This window comes from Crassostrea angulata, chromosome 7 (genome assembly GCF_025612915.1).
Source record: "Crassostrea angulata isolate pt1a10 chromosome 7, ASM2561291v2, whole genome shotgun sequence".
NCBI classification, from domain to species: Eukaryota; Metazoa; Mollusca; class Bivalvia; order Ostreida; family Ostreidae; genus Magallana; species Magallana angulata.
Window position 1 is genome coordinate 13,016,805 of NC_069117.1, and position 22,682 is coordinate 13,039,486.

Here is a 22,682-nt window from a genome sequence, read left to right on the forward strand (position 1 = left end):
ACCAATTTGCACTGGGATACACTTAGACATCTGATTCTTGATTTCAATAACAACCTATGTTCATTTGTATCTGAAAAACATTTTATAATTAATGAAATAATGAATACATAAATTCATTTTTCATCAAATTGAAAATTGTTTGTGTAAAAAACACAAGTTCTTAGGAAAAAATATTTGTGAGCATATTAAAAATATATTAACTATATTCACCACTAGGAGTTCTGTCCTCTACATTTCTTCAAAATATTGATGTCATGTGATACAAAACTGACAATATACAACAATCATGCAATCAATAACGACCTGTATGCCTTTGAACAAAGTTAAACCAATTTTATAAAATTGCTTAGATTTTGAAACACATTAATTGTGTAGCTGATTTAATATCAGTTTTAGTCAAAACGCTATTATCATATTATATTATCTCATCGCTCATTTATGTTTATTTATATACGTTCGATGTTGACTTTGCGTGAATATTATTAGATTTATACGATCGAAACTTCAGCTATATAGAGAGCATGAGTTATTTCTTGTGTTTACATGTATACTCAGTTAAAAAGATGATATAGATCTAATTTCTTAAGAAAATTTGAGAAATTTAATTGTCTGTACATGTACAAATGGACGTCCGTAGAAGCCGTTGAATAAAATTCTGTGTCAAGTTTTCTTTGATATTTTTGACAATTAGTAATTTAAAAAAAAACACCATACAATAGCTCGTATATAATGAAGAAATAATCTATTTGTGCAGATAAAAAATCAACTTAAAATGGACTTATTGTCTTCGTCTGAAGAATATTTTCACAGTCGTTAAAAATTTATAACATATTTTCTTGATGAAAACCTTATATTGTGTTCCAAATATCATTAAAAAGCCTAATTTAGATTTTTTAAACGAATGAAAAATAAATCAATTTGGTTTATTATTTAACACTGGATTTCATTTATCTTTTTTTTTGTTCGTGTTTATTATTTTCATAAATGTATATGTGACTTTTAAAAAACAGTTCAATGTTGTATTTCAGAACTTAATGTTAGTTGGAATATATCAAAAGTTAATTTTGATGAATAACATAATGTTTAACGTTGCCTGACATTGAGACAGAGTGGTTGAAAGCACTGCAGTCTGTAATAGCCATGCATAAATCTCTGACAACAAACATTGCAAAATAAATTACCCAATTTCCCGAATGTAATCCGAGTCTTGCTACAAAATATGAAAACAATTTTATTTTATTTTATTTTTTCTTGTAAAAAATTAGTTAATGAATGTTAAGAAATCGATTAAATGTTTAAAAAGGAAGGTAAGTACTTAAGTATTTGTATCTACAATAAACATCAACTTTTTGGGATTAATTTTCTTAAAGATACATATATACTTTTAACTAAATTTCACTACGTGTTTAGGTGCAATGTTATTGATTACATTGGATGAGCTTACATGAACAGTTAAACACAATACTCTACAGCAAACCCATGTCCAGCATAAACACAAATTACATGTTGAAGAAAACGCTTTTAATGCCGAAACTGTGCTCTCTTGTCTTAGTTTTTTATGCAAACTTACAATGTGTAATAGTGGAAAGTCCAACATATTTTCAGAAGATCCGGAAAGGTGATTTATGTGAAGAGACAGGTAATTCATAATAATTATGCAAACTAACTGAGAAAAAATGCACGAGTTAGGACCTTGACTTTATTTTCAAACATTCTAAATTACCTTACATTTCAGTATTTGACTACTACCAGGTTACCAAAATGAGTTCAAAATGCAGTTGTTATTATTTGAATCGGAGCATAATAACGTTTCAATGCATTTGAAATTATAACAGTATTATGCAGTTTTATCATAGTTATTTTGATATGCGTTATGAAATGAAATAAATGAGAACTTAGTTTTTTAATTTCTGTGTAAACTTTTTACATTCTTAATATCTTCTCCAGAACCACTGGACAAATTTCAACCAAACTAAGCATAAAGCACTCTTGGGCAAAGGGGATTCAAAGTAGTGAAATGAAAGTAACGCTTTTTTACAAGGGTAGATGTTGAGGAATTATTGAAATTTTTTGTGAATTTTTCAAAAATCTTTTTCTCAAGAACCATTTGGCCCGGATAGCTGAAACTTAGAAACTTATCTGGAGGCATCGTCAAATAGTATAGATTCAAAGTTGTGAATTTCATGACCCCGGGGGTCAGGGTGGGGCCACAATGAATCGAATTTTAACAATAGGAATATATAGAGTAAATCTTTAAAAAAATTCTTATAAGAAACCAATCAGCCAGGAAGGCTGAAACTTATATGGAAGTATCCTCAGGCAGTGTAGATTCAAAGTTGTGAAAACTATAACCCCTTGAGATAGGGTGGGGCCAAAAAAGAGGGGCGAGTTTTTTCATAGGAATGTAAAGTCTTAAAAAATGTTCTTCTCAGAAATCAATTGGCAAGAAAAGCTGAAACTTGTGTGGAAGCATCCTCATGTAGCGTAAATTCAAGAGTTTTCAAATAATGATCACCGGGGGATGGATGGGGTCAGAACGGGGTGGGGGTGGGGGGGCAGAACATTTTTTACACGGAATTGTTTATAGAAAAATCATTTAAAATTATCTTCTAAAATAACCATTTTCTCAGAATACCAGAAATTTTGGTGAAAGCAACTTCAGATAGTGAAATCATTAAAATCAAAATCTTGAAGAGTAGGGTGAAGACACACTGGAGATCCAATTGTACAAATGAAAACTTTTTAGCTCACCTGAGCTGAAAGCTCAAGTGAGCTATTCTGATCACATTTTGTCCGTTGCCCGTCTGTCCGTCCGTCTGTAAACTTTTCACGTTTTGAACTTCTTCTCTAAAACCACTGGACCAATTTCAAGCAAATTTGGCACAAAACATCCCTATAGAAAGGTGATTATAAATTGCAGAAATGAAAGACGGATCTTTATTAAAATGGAGAAAACCTCGAATCTGTAAAAAAGGGGTGCATTTTAAAAAATCTTCTTCTCAAGAACTACTAAGTCAAATACAACGTAATTTTGCATTAATAATCCTTATGAAAAATATAAATTACAAAAATTATTGGCGAATTCCGTTTCAAATTTGAGTAATTTACGGAAATAAAAATAGAGATAATCGCGGTCAATCAGTTTAAAACTTCGGGTTCGGTATTCCATATCGAAAACAAAAGTTCTTTGTATGAAGCAGCAAAGTTTGAAAGTTGACGCATGACAAATGGGTCAAACCGAAAAGATGTATTTGCTTGTTGTGCAACAGTTTACGTGCGAAGGGATACTTAAAACATGCTAAACATATTTGTGCCGATTTCGTGAAGTGAATTGAGGTTAAATCTTTCAATGCAATGACATTTTCACTCGTGAACGTGGTTTTACGTTGTTTTGAATTTCGTTTATGCTTTTTGACTTGAGGGGAAATATCGCCTGTTTTTTTTTATTTTTATGTATCAAATCAAATATAGACGTCAGTAAATCAGACAATTATTGTTTACCTGCGCAAAAGGAGCAAAATCTGATGCACTAACAACATATTATATTATAAATGGTATACATTCTATTGGTAATTTAGTAAGATCTTTACGTAATGGTTGATTATAATGCAGCGTGCTTTGTTAAGATGCGGTGCATTTTCAGTCTAAACGGAGATTGTTTTTGCTGCTAGAAATATATACATGTAGGTATAGGCTATATATAATATGAAAAATAAATTGTGCTCTTTTTTTTGTTTTCGTGCATGTTTCTTCTGTTTAATTGTTTACAATTTTCTTGAGGCCATGCTTTTGTTCATTCTGAATAGGAAATACCAAGTTTAAAAATCTTTAGTTGAATGTAATTAACTCTTTTGAACAAAAAACTGACTCAAACAAAGCAGAATTGCTTATAATTTTGCGATTGACGCTGAAATTTCGATTTATCACTAGAAATGTCTCACTAAATGTTAAATTCTTGTGCAGAAAAAATAAAAGGATGATATACTGTAACAACTTTTTGGGGTTCCTTCCTTATACGATGAATCTACACCAACTTTGTTGGTTTTTCAGACACAAGTAAATAAAAACGACCTCTTTAAAACAGTTTAAAACATTTCTGTTAAGGGGATAAATGTATTATCGCTACTCTTACGAAAAAAATTACAGCGGAATATCATCTTCATTTGTAGCCATTTGTTAATGTTGATTTTGAATAAAGATGCAAAATAAAAGATGGGCCTTAGTAAAATAGAGCGATATGCCTGTCAATACATTGCATTCTGAAGCTCAGTGAGAGGGGTGGGGGCTAAACCTTATCAGAAATCTTGACTAGCAAGAAAGAAAAAGGTTTTGAATACGGCTGTGTCTGACTTTGCCCCAAAAAAGTGGGGGGGGGGGGGGGGGGGGGGGCTCGATTGCATTGATTATATAGCACTTTAACATATCACATGCTAACATTTTTCATTCGAGTGTATTCATCAATCAAGTGAGTAAGGTAATAAAACGTCGCACGAGTTCACGCCTGGTAAACAACAATCGTTTATGATGCGGAAGACCAATCAAATTTGAATGTTCTTAATTTGAGCGCCTTGAGGTACAATTTTCTTCTTTCACATGTAGGAATTTTTTAAATCAGATACAATAACTAGCTAGTACAATGTATTTGAAGACAAATATGTACCTTTATATATGCATATTCTCATATATAATTTGATCGTTTTATATATACTATATTATATATTTTATATTTTATATATATATATATATATATATATATATTAAAATAAAGGGAATTGGAGTCAACAGTGTACCCTACCAAAATTTTGTTTTATATCTTGCAAAGGATCTTATTTTTTGGTATTTCATAAGGGTACAATGTCAAAGATTAAGTGTAGGAAAATAAGGGTAAAATTTGGATACAGTTTATTTTGTGGTATTTTTTTTTTGTTTTTCTACCGAGGGGCCATATGGCACACAATCCTTTGTACACCCATGTAAAGCCAGTGTTGGTCAGGTGAGCGATGTGGTCCCATGGGCCTCTTGCTAATTTTGACAAAAACTGAAATGTTATCATATATGGTATTACTTACATGCAAGCATTTTTATATATTGCTGATTTTTGAACATTGTATAGACCCTGGCCCCTGGACAATTCTTGGGCCCCACAAGGGTGTCAGATTTTGATGTTGGTTTATATAAATTCTAGATATAAACAATTGTTTGGGATCAATTTTAAAACTGCAGTGCGCAACATGTAATGACACTATAAAATGATGATGTTAGAAAAGGGACTTGATTACAAGCATAAGATTATCCAAGGGGAAAATGGATTTTTGTGTATACAGGATATACATGTATTATACCAAATGGTCCAGTGTTTTTGTATTATGACTCCATCAAGCTGATTTTATCATGTCTATTGTTGCTCAGATGAGGGATATGGCCCATAGAACTCTTGTTAGTTATGTTTTAATAAGCGATAAACTATAATTTAGGAATGAAAATGTTCATATATTTTAGCTTTGAACATTTTACTTTATCCTTAAAAATAGTTCTTCTCCTTAAAAAGATGAATATACTTTAAAAATAGCCAAGACAATTTAACCCTCTTAATTAAACAAAAATGTTACATGTAGTATATGACAGCAGTGCTTGGTTAAACATATTTTTTGTTAATTTAACTTTTTGCCAGTAATTCTCAATAGTTGAAATATTAATTGAGAATCTTCCATTAGAACTGATTAAAAAATTATCAAATACATGCATGACGTGTCAAAAATTAGATGAGTGTCAATGACTGGCAAATAATAAATTATAAATTTGTAAAATTGTAAAAAAAAAATGTAAAATTTTCGTTTCAAATATGTCGTTTATTTCTGTTTTAAAAGAGGCGATAGTTGTCTTAAAGCTGAACACCGCTCGTAAATAGGCATTGTCCGCCATATTTCTCTTTAATCACTGCTGTCCCTACAACCCTTATAAAGGCACAGACCTCCAAACAGTTCAAAGTACTTCGCTGTAGAGGTCTCACCTGTGTGGACGTACATTTTGCCTCGCCGTGTTACCCGGTCGCGATGAAATAATCAAATTTTACGCACTTTTTGAAGCCAGGAGAATACTAACATCAAATAAATTGGTAAATGCATTATTTACGAACAGAAAATGAACATAAGATAAGAAAAAAATGCATAAAATCTAAAGATCACGAAAGGAATACTACATGTCGGCCACAGGGTTCAGGTGTGCAATCGGGTGTAACGAAATCGAAGGGTTTATATACCAGGTATCTGTGTGACGGTGCCTATTTACGAGCGGTGTTCAGCTTTAATTATAGATTTTTTCTGATATTTAAAAACAGTTTACTTGTATGTTTGCGGCTGTATAAAACAATATACCTCCTACGTAATGCAAATAGAAATATAGCTCTATAAAAAAACTTGTAGACTCCGAGCAGACAAATAACTGGTAGACTCCGAGCAGACAACGTCGTAGTTTGCTCGAAGTCAAAACACTCCTCAAAATCTTCACAAAAACCAATTAGCTATCAAAGTTTAAACTCGTGTGGAAGCATCCTAATGTATTGCAGATTCAAGATTGTTCAAATCATGATCCCTAGGGGTATTGTGGGTCACACAATGAGGGTCTAGGAATATATATAGAGAAAAAAAATTCTCCTCAAGACCATTTCAACAGAAAAATTATATTGTAGAAACATGCTCAGGTACTGTAGATGAAAGAGTGTTAAATTTTAATGCCCAGGTGTACGAGGGGTTCGAATTTACACAGAAAGTAATGCATTTGTTATATTTCTGTTCTATTTCTCAAAGCATAAATTCAAGTGGCGATGAAGTCGGCCGTCTGCCTTTCAAAAATCCACCTAGAATTTACCTTTTAAATGTGTGATGATATTGTCATGTAGTTTTTACTGGTTGTGAAGCCATATACAATTTACCAGAAATAGTGGCGATGGTTCTAACGACAGAAATTTTAAAATGGGTTAAACGGAGCAAAAGGTGTCTTCATTAGAGATCGCAGTGCTTGTCGGCGCTACACTATATTAATGAGATAAGATAATTTGCGCGTGCTTTATTGTTTAAAAGCGTAAAATTAAAATGTTTAAAACATACAGGTTTAATGCGTTTACGTTATCGAAATTTCAAAAGCTTACTTATTTTTTCATTTTATTATGTATATTAAGATACGATAAAACTGCATATTACTGGTATGCATTTGATTGTTTTGAAACGACATCAAGTCCCGATTCAATAAATTACAACTGTGTTTTAAACTTTTAAATGTTACGTTGTAGTTCTAGAATTCTGTAATTTAGAATGTTTGAAAATTAAGTAAAGTTCCCATCTTGTGCATTTCCTTTTTGTACATTTAATTTGCATTATGAATTACCCGTCTCTTCACAGAAGTCACTTTTCCGGATCTTCTAAAAATAGGTAGGATTTTCCACATTTACTCATAAGTTTGCCAAGTTTGCAATAATGCCAAAAAAGCACTGTTTTGGTCTTCAGACCCGCTTTTCAACATGAAAATTGTGCTTCTGCTGGATTTAGTTCTGTTGTGGAGTGTTGCGTTTAACTACTCATGTAAGTCTATCCAATATAAACGATTACGTAAACATTAAGTGGTAGCTTGTTAAAAATATTTATGTTAAATAATATTAGCCAAGGATGTTTATTTTGATTCAAATACTTTAGGTTTTTTTACGCAATAAATATTGTGCTAAACATTTCACACATAATTTTATAAAAATAATATAAACCAAATTTTTTCTTGTCTATTGTAGCAGGACTCAGATCAAGATCAAGGAGAATGGGTAATTTATTTTGCAATGTTGTCAAAGATTTATGAATGGCTATTACAGACTACAGTGCTTTCAACGGCTCTGTCTTAATGTCAGGCATCGTCCACCATTATGTTAATCACCAAAATTTACTTTTGCTATAGTCCATCTTATTCTAATTTCTGAGTTTAACAAATTATACACATGAACAATAATGAAAATTATATATACGTACAAAAATAAAGATAAATTAAATCCATTGTTAATGATTCACATAAACGAAGTTTAATTCCCTCTATTTCTTAGTTAATTGATAATTCATAGCTCTGTGGAAAATGACAGGACTGAAATCAAAACGCCTTATTTATCGATTGGTCTAAATTTTCGACGACCTAAATAAGAAAAATCACGGACGGCACGAAACAACAAATGATGATGTCAGACTTCAATTCCCATAAAGACGATTTGGAGCAATAATTTAGTTTTTGACTTTTTACGTTTAATTTATGAATTTGTGAAAAGAAATATGTATATGCTTTCTTCATTGATGCATGCGGGTTATGGAGGTAACGATCATTGCCGAAAAAATTGCATAACCCGATTTTCTGCAATGTCGCAACCTTCATATCCCGCAAGAATCACCAATGAAAGCATTTTTTGTTTAAATACTGAGCTTTTTGATTTTTTTTGTATTTAAAACAAAAGAGAAGGATTTGATTTCGCGACATTGTGTGTTATGGATTTTTTAAACATATGTGAAATTATCATTAGATGAAGACTAGTTAAAATTGTGGAAATCCTACTTTTTCTGAAAAATTACATTCATTATCAATCTTAATCAAGTAAAAACAGTAAATCAGATTTTTCGGTTCAGAATTTTGCGGGCTCAAAATAATCTAAATGATTAAATCAATTTGGATTTTCTCCCTCGGTGTTTTTTTTTATGATTTGATATTGATTGAAAAAAAAATTCCATACTGTCTTGTATGCATTTCTGACTCACTGGCTGCTACAACTGTACGTTAATTAAACATTTTCCTAATCACTGTGTTTTTTAATTCGTGGGTATTTGATAGTGTTAGAGAAATCTCTTGAATAGTTTCTTACTAAACATAAAAATATAGAGGAAAAAGACGCCTTTTAGAAAAGGTCTTTGTTACCAAATGGATTTTACCTGTACATACAGTACCGATTAGACCCAACCTAACAGAAAGTAAACCCCAACTAAACCCTGGGTTTACTTTCTGGGTTTACTCGGGGTTTACTAGAGTGGAGTAAACCCAAGCGTGGACACAGAAAGTAAACCCACACAGATGTATACCCCTGAAAACAGGCCCTAACTGTGTATTCGGAATATACAAAGGACAGGGCCCGATTACAGGCAGTAAGATGATAAGATAAAAGACGGGTCTGCTTCAGTGCGTACAGCTGACTTCAAAAGCAATTTCCAAGTAAACCCCAAGTAAACCAAAAAGTAAACCCCGAGTGAACCCAAATTTTTAGAAAGTAAACCATAAGAGTAAACCCGGGGTTTAGCTGGTGTTTACTTTCTGTTAGGTTGCGTCTGATCGGTACTGTACATGCACAAATCTATACAAATTTTTAGTTTGTACATGTAGAATATACATCCCTTTTTTTAGTTCGAAGTTGTTCCTTATTACTTTGGAGGCATTTAATCCTTAGCCATTATATACATGTATGACTAAGGATTAGTATAATTTAATAATATAAAAAAATATTACTTTTTAATATTTTGATGATAAAAAAAATCCAACATAGATTTCTTATTTCGGAATGTCATGTTTTATATTGATTTTTTAACTTCTGAATGAAGTCGGTATTTTTTCGCAAAAAGATTTTTGTGAATGATTAGTTAGGAAATAGCTTAGTAGAATGCAAGTCAGCTTTCTAGTGGTTGCCAATGGCAAAGAACAACAATTCCGTAAAATCAAAACTTTCGGGGCCGTTTGGAGAGTGCAATTAAGTTAAATTAATTAACAAATTTTGAAACATCCTGTAGTTAAAATAATGCGTGAAGGCGAGATTGCTTTGAGGCTATTAATCTTAGTATCAATAATTCCGGAGAAGTATAAAGAAAACTAGAAAACAAAATGTTACGGTTGTCACCAAATATTAATGAGGAAATAAATTGTAAATTTATCCTAGCCGACCAATTTCTACCTATTCTCAATTTACTTTCTCACACTGACGAGTTAAATACATCTTTAATATTTTCGCAACGAATTCAAATTTCATAAAAAGTGACATTTAACAGTGTATAGAAGATCAATCATAAAAATAACACATACCAACGTAATCAGACAATATTATAAAAGTATCAAGGCGTAATAAACAATGAAATAAAACTTCGTTATAGAAAATGACAACTACATTTCTAGATTTTAAATGACAAATTCATTTGTTATGGATACTTTTTATATCTCAGAATTTAAAAACTTTAATGTAACACTGTTCTTTTTTTATTAAAGAGAATTACAAAATTAAATTAATGAAATAAATGAAAGGCGTTATCGTTCAAAAAAGGCTTATTTACAAGTATTTTTGCAGTAGCTTATTTTTGAAAGATGCAATAGTGCGTAATTAATACTGTTGTAAATAACGAATATATCTTTTACAGAAAGATATGGACGTTCTGTGACACAAGTCACTGAATTCAGGCTGAAAATTGCCAATATGTTTTGCGGGAAATGCTGTGTGTTTCCTCGTGGCAGTGTTAGAAGGCAGTGTTTGAAACGTTTTTGTCTCAACCCGAAGCGATGTTAGATATCAATACCTGTATATGTATTTGCTATATTGTAATAAACGATTATGTTCTCAATCATTAGAATGTGTTTTATGCAACTTGTACTACCCTATTTTCGAATGTCTGTAAAAAAGTAGTAAAAAAGCAATATTAAAAAGAAATAGAGGTGAAAATCTGACGAAAGGGAGTTTTAGATACTTCACAATCTTTTAAGGTGTGAGCATTTGAGAATTTTTGTCTATTAGTCGAAATTCTTGTGTGTGTTTTTTTTTCGAATCTATAACAACAATTTTCCAAAGGGGTATGTTAACCTTTTTGCATTAAAAATAAATAAGCTATCTAAAGTGAGGAAATGCAAGGCATTTACAGCAATAAATCAATTGTTTAAATACCGACGTAATAAAATGTCAAAGTACTTTATGGTTATTATTGATATATCACCAAGCAACGTCTGATGAAATTGACGCGTTATTACGTCTGTCAAAGCTCGATCTTATTTGAAACCTCAACGATCTTTAGAACATTAGATCGAAGCTGACCTAGAAATTGATTTAGAACAAACTCTATTAAAAATACTGACTACTGAAATCACATATTATTCAAACGGAATGAAAATATGACTAAGCTGTGTCGATTGTGTAGTCTGTTTGAAAATACAAATCGATTGTTTTATTCCGGAATAATCATCATTGAGTTGTAAAGTTGAATGATCGTTCTGAAATCTACATGTATAAACATTTATTCCCAAAAGTCCAAAATAAAATCCTGACTAAGACCTCTTTCAGTACAGTAAGGGTGATAAACACAAAAAGAATACTTTGACCTACTTGTCAAAATAATTTCATTCTTTCTTTATTTATTTATTACATACACTTAGGAACGAGTATAAATATATTTTTCCTCACAAAATGTTTAAGAAATAAAATTATAATATGAAGAAAAGTTAATTTATTATCTCAGAATAGTCTATAAAACCAGTAAAAATAACTGAATTGAGGTTTGGTCTTAAAAGCAAATTTGGTAATTAGTAATATGTTGATGCAATATCTAAATACCGATAATCGATAATATTTATCGTCATCCAATCATCGTATGCGATTTAAATAAACGTTTTGATCAAAGGTTCGTTTAAATCTTTTCTTTTTAACAAAAAGATAAACTTTTGTTCTAGAATGAATAATGAAATAATAAATCATGCAAAGTTTTTTTTAATGGAATTTTTTCGAATTCATATCTTCTTGATTTTTAGCAAAAATACGCCTGTTCTGATCCTGCAAAGGAAGGTACTTGGGCTAGCTTTATTTCAATTGAATAGAGGGCCTTAAGGGGTAAGTAATATCAATATTTCAGAGAAATCTTACCAGTAATGAGATTTTAAGAGCTTAGATTCTTATTGAATTTTTTTTCATTTCATCTTATTTGTAAGCAAAATTATCCATTTAATAGTTAATATGCGAGTGTAAATAATTTGTTTTGAAGTATAAATTCGTTCTTTCATAAAGGACATCAATAAAAAAAAACTCATAATTTTCTGAAAGTCGAATTTCAGACTTAGGCTGCTACTCTGACATGTAGACTAAGTGTTAAAAAGGCATCATTTCCCGCAATCTGTTCAAATTTTAGCAAGGGCCCTAGCAATGCACTAGCGAGTTTGGTCAAATATGATAAAAATAGTATATGGTAATAAAGAACAGTGTTCAAAATCAAAGGAAAAATACAAAACAAGAGCAGAGCAAACACGGACCTATAAAAAATAGAGGCAGGGTCAGGTGTCATGGAGGAGTGTGTATCCTCTGCTGAACTCCATGTGCTCTTTGTCGTTATCAGAAAAACGAAAAATTCTGTAAACAATAAGGCGATTTATAAAAGGAATAAGGAATCATTCTTTGAGTATTATGAGGTGATAATTTTGGTCGGGGCGTGATCAAATCCAATAAAGCCTTAAAAGGGCTTTATGATAGATTTGATCACGCCCCGACCGAAATTATCACCTCATAATATTCAAAGAATGATTCCTTATTACTTATATTTATATAATTTTAGGCCATCGTACGATCAAATCTTTAAATATAAATAAGCAAACCCCGCCGGCGCCTCAATTTGGCGTCATTTGTATTATGGGTTAGTACAAAATTGATACGTAGTGTTATCACAGACAAAGACACTGGATAATGTAAATATTATGGTTTAAGTATGAAAAACGTCCGTCAGCATGCAACCCAGTGGAAGATTGTATTTGCTAACAAGGTCGTTGTATCGATCAGAGAACTAACGAAAAGATTACATCTACGAAACTGTTGATTGTCCTGTTTTAAAAACGTGTTTGTCAGTAGTTTGCCTTGCCTTAAAAACTATTTATACGTAGAACATGCATTTGATTATCGAATGAACTGAAAAACAAGAACTCCAATTATGTTGATGAATGTATATCGCTACATAAGTAAAGACAGTTGACAATAGAAATATTGAAATAATCACGTTTATCATAAAGTTTTGTTGTTAGGCTACCATCAATGCCCCTTTCCAGTAAAATATCCAAATATGAAAAGGATGACGAAAACTCTGTGGTATATTATATTTCAAGTTCACTAGTAATATAGTGTCGACGTTAGTATGAAAGTAACAATTGTTCATTGATAAAACGTCGTCGATATATTGATGTCTTCTGCAAGATCCAATTGGGAAAACTTTTTTTTTTAAAGTTTTCTGTCACATGTACATGTATCTTCATTAACAGCCATTAAACTCAGATTATGGTATACGCTAGAGTCCGAGCTAGGGCTAAAAATGCTACAATCAGATCTATTTTGCAATCATTAAATCACCGTCTAATCTGTCAGATATGTTACATTTACTTGATTTGGTATAATGGAATCAATAAACATATTTTACTATGCTTATATGCATCAACACTGCATTCACCTCGTCTAGGTGTTTTTGTTCGATCTAGCTGTCCTAATCAGCGCTTTCTTTTAAGGAGATTATTATTAATAGATATTTGCGCGTGATTTATGAAAGCGTATAATTATATTGTAATATGTGTTTAAAACAGACAGGTATAACGTGTTTTATTAATCATAATTTCAAAAACTTGTGTTTGTTTTGTTTATTTCATCACGCATACTGAGATATGACAAAACTGCATATTACTGGTATGCATTGTAAATTGTAATGTATAATTGGAATGACACCAAATCCTTATTCAATTCAATTCAACTGTATTTTAAACTCATAATGATGACACTGTATTTCTAGAATACTGAAATTTTATATCATTTAGAATGTTTAAAAAATAAGTCACGATCCTAACTCGTGCATTTTTGCACGAATTACCTGTCTCTTCACATAAATCATTTTTCAGGATATTCTAGAGATGGGTTGGACTTTCCACAATTACACATTACAAGTTTGCGTACCATAAAAAATAAACACAAGGACGGTATTTGAAAATAAAAGCGATTTTCAGCATGAAAATCGTGCTTCTGCTGGGTTTGGTTTTGCTGTGGAGTTTTGCGTTTAACTGTTCATGTAAGTTAATCCAATATAAGCGATTACGTAAACATTAGGTGTTATTTTGTTAAAAGTATGTATGTTACATAATATTAATCTAAATAAGTTGATTATTGTTTATTTCGATACAAATAATTTAGTTCTTATTTTTTTACGCAAGAAATCAATTGCTAAATATTTCATAAAACTTTATAAAAATAGTACAAACAGAATTTGTTCTTGTCTCTTGTAGCAGGACTCAGATCACGATCAGGGAGAATGGGCAATTTATTTTGCAATGTTTGTTGTCAAAAATTTATGCATGGCTATTACAGACATCAGTGCTTTCAACGACTCTGTCTCAATGTCAGACAACGTCCAACATTATGTTAATCTTCAAAATACTTTTGCTATACTCAAACTAGTTCTAATTTCTGTTTATGCAACTGTTATGAAAATGTCGAACATTGTGTAAAAATATGCATACATTGTATTTTGTACAATTATGAAATAATATACACATGCAAAAATAGAGATAAATAAAATCTAATGTTAATTTATAAACTAAATTGATTTTTTAAATCACCACAAACAATCTAAAGGGGCTTTTGTAATGATATAAATAACACAATAGAAGGTCTCATCTCACAAAAATGTTTGTTTTGAACATTTGTTAAAATATTCTTCAGATGAAGACATCTACTCTATTTACAGTTGGTTTTCCCTTGTATATTTAGAAAGGTTCTTCATTATATACCAACTACTGTACGTACATATTTTTTGGTTAAAATTAATAACTATAAAAAGGTAAGACACACTTTCATTCCACAGCGTTTACAGATGTCCATGTACCAATAGGTTAACATTATATAAATAGTGCCTGTTTAGGAGGGTAAGAGTTGAAATTTACACCCCGAGAAAACCATTGTCAACCGACGCGAAGCGAAGCGGGGTGTCAATTTCAACTCTTACTTTCCTAAACAGGCACTTTTTATTTTTTTTTATACTGAATGTCTTTATTTTAAAGAAAACTTAACTTCTTTTATATCTCACCCCTGCGAATGTTATTGTCATTTAAATTTTAAATCACGTGGTTTTATTTGACCCTTTCAGTTTTGCAGTAAAAATCGTGCTTCGTGTTTATAGTCTATTTTAGAGAATCTAAGTACTTGTAGTGAAATATAAATTCTAGAGGTTTATTGATTTTAAACTTTATCTTCATTAATTGGTGGGTAAAATGTGTCCTAGAAATAAATGTGACAATACAAAAATAGTTTTTTCTGCTGTTGCGACAATTAACATGCGTAGTCGACATTCCCCCTAAGAATTAATTTTCGATCCGCGCCTGACCTAGTAATAACACTAAAAGTGAAACAGACTGTACTATTTTATGCAGAATATTCCTTGAAAATGGCTCGATATACTAAGTTTTTATGCAAAACATTCACCCATTCTTTTTTTAAATACATGGTATTGCACACCACAAGCATCAAACATGGCTATGAATTTATTAAGCAACCCAATGTTAATATAATCAACCACTCTACACGTGGTTGAACACGAACGATAACTCTGTGTCGAGTATCATCGTTTAATATAAAACCGCTAGATGGTGAAATAAGACATGCATCCTAAAAGATGTTGATGTTTTAACATAAATCAAAGTAGGATATGATATGAAAATCGACCAGTACTTACGTATTTTGAGAATATTATCCGAACACTTATACTTCCGCTCGAAATTTCACAGGAACTGTACAAATCTCGATTAAGTCTCGTGAACTTTCATTCGAGCACCTCTGGATTTATTACATACTTACATGTAGCAACGATAAAGAAAACATTCCAAACACATTCGCAGGGGTGTATCTGAATGACATGAATTCTATGGCGGACCGAACACGCATAGATTACGCGCATTTAACAATTTGTTTTATTATACTTTCATGTTAAATACTGAAATCTGATTGATTTAGACGCAGTTGATAATCCGTTCTATTACCCTCAGCGTTAGCAACACACTTAGCAACGGGTAACACAACGAATTGTTACATGCGCGTAAATCATGCGCGTGCGGTTCGCCGTAGAATTCATGTCATTTCTATATTAAAGTAGTAAAAAAAATCTCTAAAATTAAGACATTCAGTATAACAAACTAAATAGTGCCTGTTTGGGAGGATAACAGTTGAAATTGACACCCCTACCCGTTGCAAAGTGTGTTGCTAACACTGATGGTAATAGAACGGATTATCAACTGCGTCTTAACTAATCAGATTTCAGTATTTAACATGAAAGTATAATAACAAGTATTGCTACATACTGTGTTCTCAAGATTTTAAGAAAATTGATTTATAACGTCTTTTTCACTGAGCACAAGAAATGATCAGCATTGTCGTGCTCTTAAAAAGTTTTAGTTTCGATCGTCCAATATTATCCGCGCAAAAGTGTCGAACGTACAAAAAGACGCCAGTAAGCGATAGCAAAAAGGTTTATTAGAGCATTTAAAATAGAATTGATATTTAAGCAGCTAAACTATGCACCTATTTCAAATCATCAGTAAATTTAAGAAATGTGTTAAACTTTGTTAATAGGCAGACTGGTTGTTAATGTTTATGTGATTTCGTAACATCTGGTTTTGTCTATTACTGTATCAATAACAATTAATATCGCAAAGAAATATAGAGAACAGAACAAAATACCTAGGTGCTGTAAACATAAAATATTGAGAATGTGTGTGTTTACATAATTTTCAATTTGTTTAATAATGAATTGAATTGCAGAACTAAATTCTAGTCGTGGATATCAGATACAAGTGAACATTGGTTGTCATTTAGAACAATAAACAGTCGTCTAAGTGTATCCCGGTGCAAACTGGTTGTCGTATACGATCGAATCATCTTGGAACTCATTCAAAGAAAAGCCGGCACAACTGTACATGCTGTAAAAATGTTAATTAATTACGTTAAAAACATTTTAATATAATTGTAGTTTCATTTTACCTGTTGTACAATGCAACTTTGATATTCTAAGTAGCTGTATACTTAATTGTGTTTTCGTTTAAAATAATTATTTTTCTCACCTAGCACATTGACGTCCTTCCAACTCAATTTGTTTCTCGTGGTCTTTCAAACACTGAAGTTCTCGTGCATCTAAAACCGAAACACAATTGAATTATACATAATGTGATTAGAAATTCATCGTTATTTCCGTAAGGTCTGCTAAGATCTTGTCTCTCTTGTTTGTGACTTATCTGATAAATAAGATACTGATTATCTAATTTTAGCGAACAAAGTAAATTCATTCTAACCTATTGATTCCCCTTCACCTTCCCAATGGTCATAATATTTTAATATTTCGGTTTCGACCCAGATCCTCTTTGACAAACTTTCCTCGGCTATAATGTTACATGCGTGTAATTTCACCAAACCAATTTTTTCGCTGAATACAAGACCCAACACCAACTTAATATCACTGCACTTTTTGCATATTTTGAATGATATTAAAATGGAATAAAAAAGGATAATCAAAGTACTGAAGTACTGAAAGCCGGGCTCTTTTGGTGTGTCTTTATGCATATTGTGTAGTAAAGACTGAAAATCTCAATCTCTCTCTCTCTCTCTTTCTCTCTCTCTCTCTCTCTCGCTCTCTCTCTCTCTCATGCTTTTAATGTCGGCAAAGCATCAGAGAGCGACCAAATTTTGTAAGCGGCTATAAACAAAAAATATGTCTGTCTAGTAGAAGTTAAAAAGTTTAACAGTTGCTGCCTTGAATCTTGCAACAAGCATTATATATTCAAACCCCGTTTCTTCATCGAGCAGCAAAGTAGTTCATGGAAATTCATGCGCATTGTATGTGTCCAAAATGCATAGTAATGTTTTAAAAACACGTTATTAATAAGAAAACTAAAAAAGATAGACAATTCATTCGAAATTTTAAAAAAGAAACAAAATGCCAACACTTTTGACAAAACGTGGCTCTTTGTGTAACTATTTGGTATAGCGGAAGCTTTACCTTGACGCTGTTTGGTTTTTTGTTTATTTGTGCTATTTATAGTAACATTGGCGATTTGCCTGCCTATAGCCAGGACTCTGCTTTCAGCAGAGCCCGGCTAAAAATGATATATCAAGTGCATGTACATGCACTTATGTGAGGCCCTAAGCCCCGCCAAGTACCTCTTATACATTAGGAAACTCGTAAACTAGTCATATCTTGTACATAACAAAACATCCCCCAGATAATCTCATAACACAATATTTTTTTTTCCCGGAGAAACCTATACAAAAGGCGCGTCTCGGAGATAATTTCATTTTAAAAACTACAATTTATTAAACTGTAATTGTCTAATTCAAATTAAAAGCCTTCCAATCAATGATCTGGTATGATTGTGTTATAATAAATAAACGCAAAATTTGTGTCTTTTTCTAATTTCCTGCCAATGGAATAAGTTGTTTTTATTTTCTTTCATAGCTTGTAAACCCTATGGTAGTTGGAACAAGGTTATCCCTGTGATTTTGTTTTAGCTTCAGAAGACATGCATGCGTTGAAAAACAGTCGTACAAATTTTAATATTTACCTTGATTTAGTCTATTATTTCCAAAGGAGAAAGGACGAGCGTAGATATGTTGGTTGCAATTGTCTGCAACGGCACTTTCTGGGAAACTTTTAAAAAAATATTCTATACCGTTAAAAAGTATGATATATAGTCTTAACAAGACAAGAAAATGTTGTTAAATATTACAACACACAATGTATAGTGCACATAATAATAAAAAACAACTTACCGGTTGTTGTCCAAAGACATGCATTTTTGTTTACCTACAAAATGATTTCACAAAGGTAGAGAACAAATACGTAAACTTCTGACTTATTGTATTAGGAAAGCATCATAACTTGTTTACATGTACATGGTTTATGTACAGAAAAAGGATATTTAATAAGAAAAATTACGTTTCTTCCTGATATCCAGACAAATGATTGTTACTATCACAACGATGGACACTGCAAGGATTGATCCACCGACAATAGCCACAAGAAGCAGGTTATCCTTAAGAAACCTAACTAGTATTAAAAGAATTATTGTTATTCATAAAACTTTTACATTGTTGCAATTGTTATTAAATTGATTTTGAATGTTTAAATAGTGTAAACTGGACTTTGACCCGTGCATATCGGATATTTACGAAATAGATACATCGATACACCATATTGTTGACATTACAAACATACATAACATACATAAAAAGCTATAATTAGCCCACAGTAATGCTATTAATTTCACTACACTCTCCTTTGTTAGAAGAATCTTACTGTGTCTCGGAAAGGCCCTCCCATTTACCCGTTATGTAGCAGAAAATGCAGATTCGCTCATAAACGATTGAAGGGAAAATTAATAAAGTTAAATTGAAAATAAAAGTCAAATTAATCTTTAAAAACCTTTTTGAGACTGTAAATACCTTTCATCTAAAAATTGTATTCATATAATGGAAGAATTCAACGGTTTTTTTTACTCCCTTTAAATTTACACAACATATTGACGTTCGGAATTCTCGTGATTTATTCGTAGTAAATACACTGTTAGAGTTATTTCCCGTATTTTCTTTGCTACAGAGACAATACACGGAACGCATCTAATCGTTAAACCTGGTTCGTAGGAATTTATCATTTTCACGATAGAACATTCTATTTACACTTTCCTAAGAAATATGATGTTAACTTTTTGCGTGAAATCAATTATTTTTTTGCCATCACGAAGACAAAGTTAGTTCTTAGTTGATATATATTTTTGTTATTTTAAATAGGAAAACATAAATATATATAAACAGAATATATAGCAAATTTCCAATGAAGATTTACACGTATTTATACTATCGTTTCTGAGTTTATCCATGCAAATTTAATTTTGTGGAAACATAAACTAACGAATCTTCCGTGTTTAAGCGTGAATGTAATGCGCACCCGCAAGATAAATCCTAAAAATCCAGATGATTTCCGGTTTTTGTTAGGGGGTGGGGGGGGGGGGCGGAATTTTCGTAGAATATTAATTAGCGAAGCTCAATTGAATAAAAAATAAATAAAAATTGGTAATCTTCAAGTACAAATTATGTTTAAAATATATAAAACAGTACTCTTTCGATTTATCGTTATTTAAGGCCTAAAAGTCTAGTCTATTATTTTTATATAGTAGTATAGATGCCTTGTAATTCAATCATAGAAACATTTAAGCTATTAAAGAGAAAATCGATATATTTTACCAATGAAATTCTCCCTGTCCGAAAACTCTTCCACAGTGAAAAAAAGTGAATAATTCCCCAGGCGGTTGAACACTATGATGCTGTTGGTTCCGAACCACTCTCTTGTAATATTTGGCATATTTAATTGAGAGCTGTAACCATAAAGTTTTACTACCCTTCCGAAAGCAGAAAGTGTTACTTCAGTTGGAGCAAAGGAAACACTGCTGCGATAAATTATTTTATTAAGTTGGTTTCTAACCAAAATTAAACTAAATGGAGCTGGAAAGGATATCAAGCTCAAGGATAACGTCAAATTGTCGGCAGGATCAGCAACAACTGTTTGTGGAGGCATCGGCATGTATGGTGGTCCTAATAGTTAAAAAAACAAATCTAAGTATTTGAATAATTTCCCAAAAAAATGACGTATGTAAATGGCTATAAAACACCTCTTTTACCGTTTACGCTCAGACTGACTGAACTCGTAAGCTTCCTTTGAAGTCCTGACCCTCCACAGGAATAAAATCCAACAGTGCAGACATATTTTCCCGAGTCCTTGTACGATACGTCTGTAAGAGTGATTTCCGGGGTAGTAAATTTTCTAACTATTGTTGAATCGATCCCTATTTTATGCTCCCACTCCACACTGAATGGTGTGTAAGACCCATTTAGTGGACATTGTAAAGTAAAGTCGTCGGAAATATATTTGGTTATAAAGGTTTGTTGACTTCCTAAAATACACATACATTTCGATTAGTTTTACAAATTTTCAAGTATTGGGACATATGTAATACAAATATCTGAATCTTATATTCACTTAAAAAAGCATATTTTTAACGTTAAAATGATAAAATATTTTTCTATTCCAAATGCGTGCGGATCAGAAAGTGGACAAATAGGATATACTCGGGATAGCTGAAATACTGTGGTCCAAGCTATTTCCACGGGGTCTAGAACCGTTGTTACATTCCAGAATTGGCGAAACTATGACCCGGTATGTCGACTCTGAGTCAGTTCCTTCAAACGAATAACTTGTAAGCGTGGTGCCACTCGTTGTGATTTCTTGATTGTTCTTTAAAAGTCGAACACTGTATAAACTCGGAAAACATCCATCTGGATTGGTTTGAATTGTCCAATTGACTTTAAGTGTACATCTGTTTATCCATAAACTCATGTCTCCATCTTTTTCTTGTGGTCGTACGCCTGAATAAAGGTTAGACGTATTTTTTTAACATTTGCATCTTTCGAGTTATATTTAAGCTGTTATTATTTCATATCAATATTTTACTTTATTTTTTTTTAATCATCAAGCACATCATTATTAAACTTACTGTAAGCAACTGTAAGTATCACAATAACTCTCCGAACCAAAGTTTTTTCGAGGCAAAATAAGACAGACATTTTGTGATGAATTAATCTAAAGTGTAAACAAGATGAATTTCAAGTGACTTGTCCAAATCGGAAACGTGTTGTTCATTATATCAAACAGTCACAACATCAAAACACAGTCATTGTTCACTACGGGAAAGGAAATGCGTCGTATGGAGGAAGAATGAGGACAAGATCTGGTTTTCTATACATTTAAGTTACAACACATATACATGTCAGCTGTTAAAAAAAATCATTTTATTTAGACAGTCGGGATTTTTAAATTGATGATTTTGTCTTTGAAGTTCTTATTAAATCTATACTGATTACTCTTCCTATTGTAAGTCGCCATTGGGTGGATTTACCTGACATATTATTTAAACCATTTCATGTCGCCTTTTCTGTTCATTTGAAGGCTTAAAAATTAAAAATACACTGCATTGATATTATGGTAAATGCGGGTTGGATGAGGCGAGTGGTCTTGAGGCCGACTCGAGCAAAATAAAGTGATTTATTTATTTTGAATTTGAGAATAGGGTTTCTGTTTACCGTTTAGACACCTACAGATTGTATAACATAATTGTCTGATCGGCTTGCATTTTCATTATAACTGTATTTCTTTAAAAGCAATATCCATCCCTTTTTTTAGTTTTTTTTAGTTTACTCCTTTGTGCTGAATATTAAATGTTTCGACCGGAAGGATGTGGGGTGAGGATTTTCTAGTTACAAATTTGAATGATGTACATGTACAGCTGGTAATCAAACTCTATCTTTGATTTTCCCTTCTCCATTTTCAGAGACATTTATTTTTTATCAGTGTTTACAAATCATGATACTTTCAATTAATTTAAAACTCCAAATAAAAGTTCTCTTAATTTGTATTTCATATTTATTTTTCAAAAACGTGTGAAGTGTCTCCTTAATTTAAAATATTGAAGTACATTCATTTCGCACTTTTAAAATTTGTCATTCCCATATCTATCTCGTTTTGTGTCTGGTTGACATTGACATCATGAGAGATAATGTTCGTGTTGTACTATGTTGTACAAATCGGTAATGT

At 31.8% G+C, this 22,682-nt stretch overlaps 1 protein-coding gene across 1 annotated transcript; it reads right to left on the reverse strand.

Annotated features, from left to right (window-relative positions):
* Positions 1 to 16,499: 16,499 nt before the first annotated feature.
* Positions 16,500 to 21,717, reverse strand: LOC128156521 (uncharacterized). The gene is made up of 9 exons (XM_052818688.1): positions 21,586 to 21,717; positions 21,161 to 21,457; positions 20,713 to 20,985; positions 20,279 to 20,626; positions 18,975 to 19,085; positions 18,809 to 18,842; positions 18,601 to 18,686; positions 17,107 to 17,176; positions 16,500 to 16,965 (listed from the first exon to the last, which is right to left on the reverse strand). The coding sequence occupies exons 1-9, from the start codon at positions 21,653 to 21,655 to the stop codon at positions 16,878 to 16,880; spliced, it is 1,377 nt and encodes a 458-aa protein (XP_052674648.1). The 5' UTR covers positions 21,656 to 21,717; the 3' UTR covers positions 16,500 to 16,877.
* Between the last annotated feature and the right edge of the window lie 965 nt (positions 21,718 to 22,682).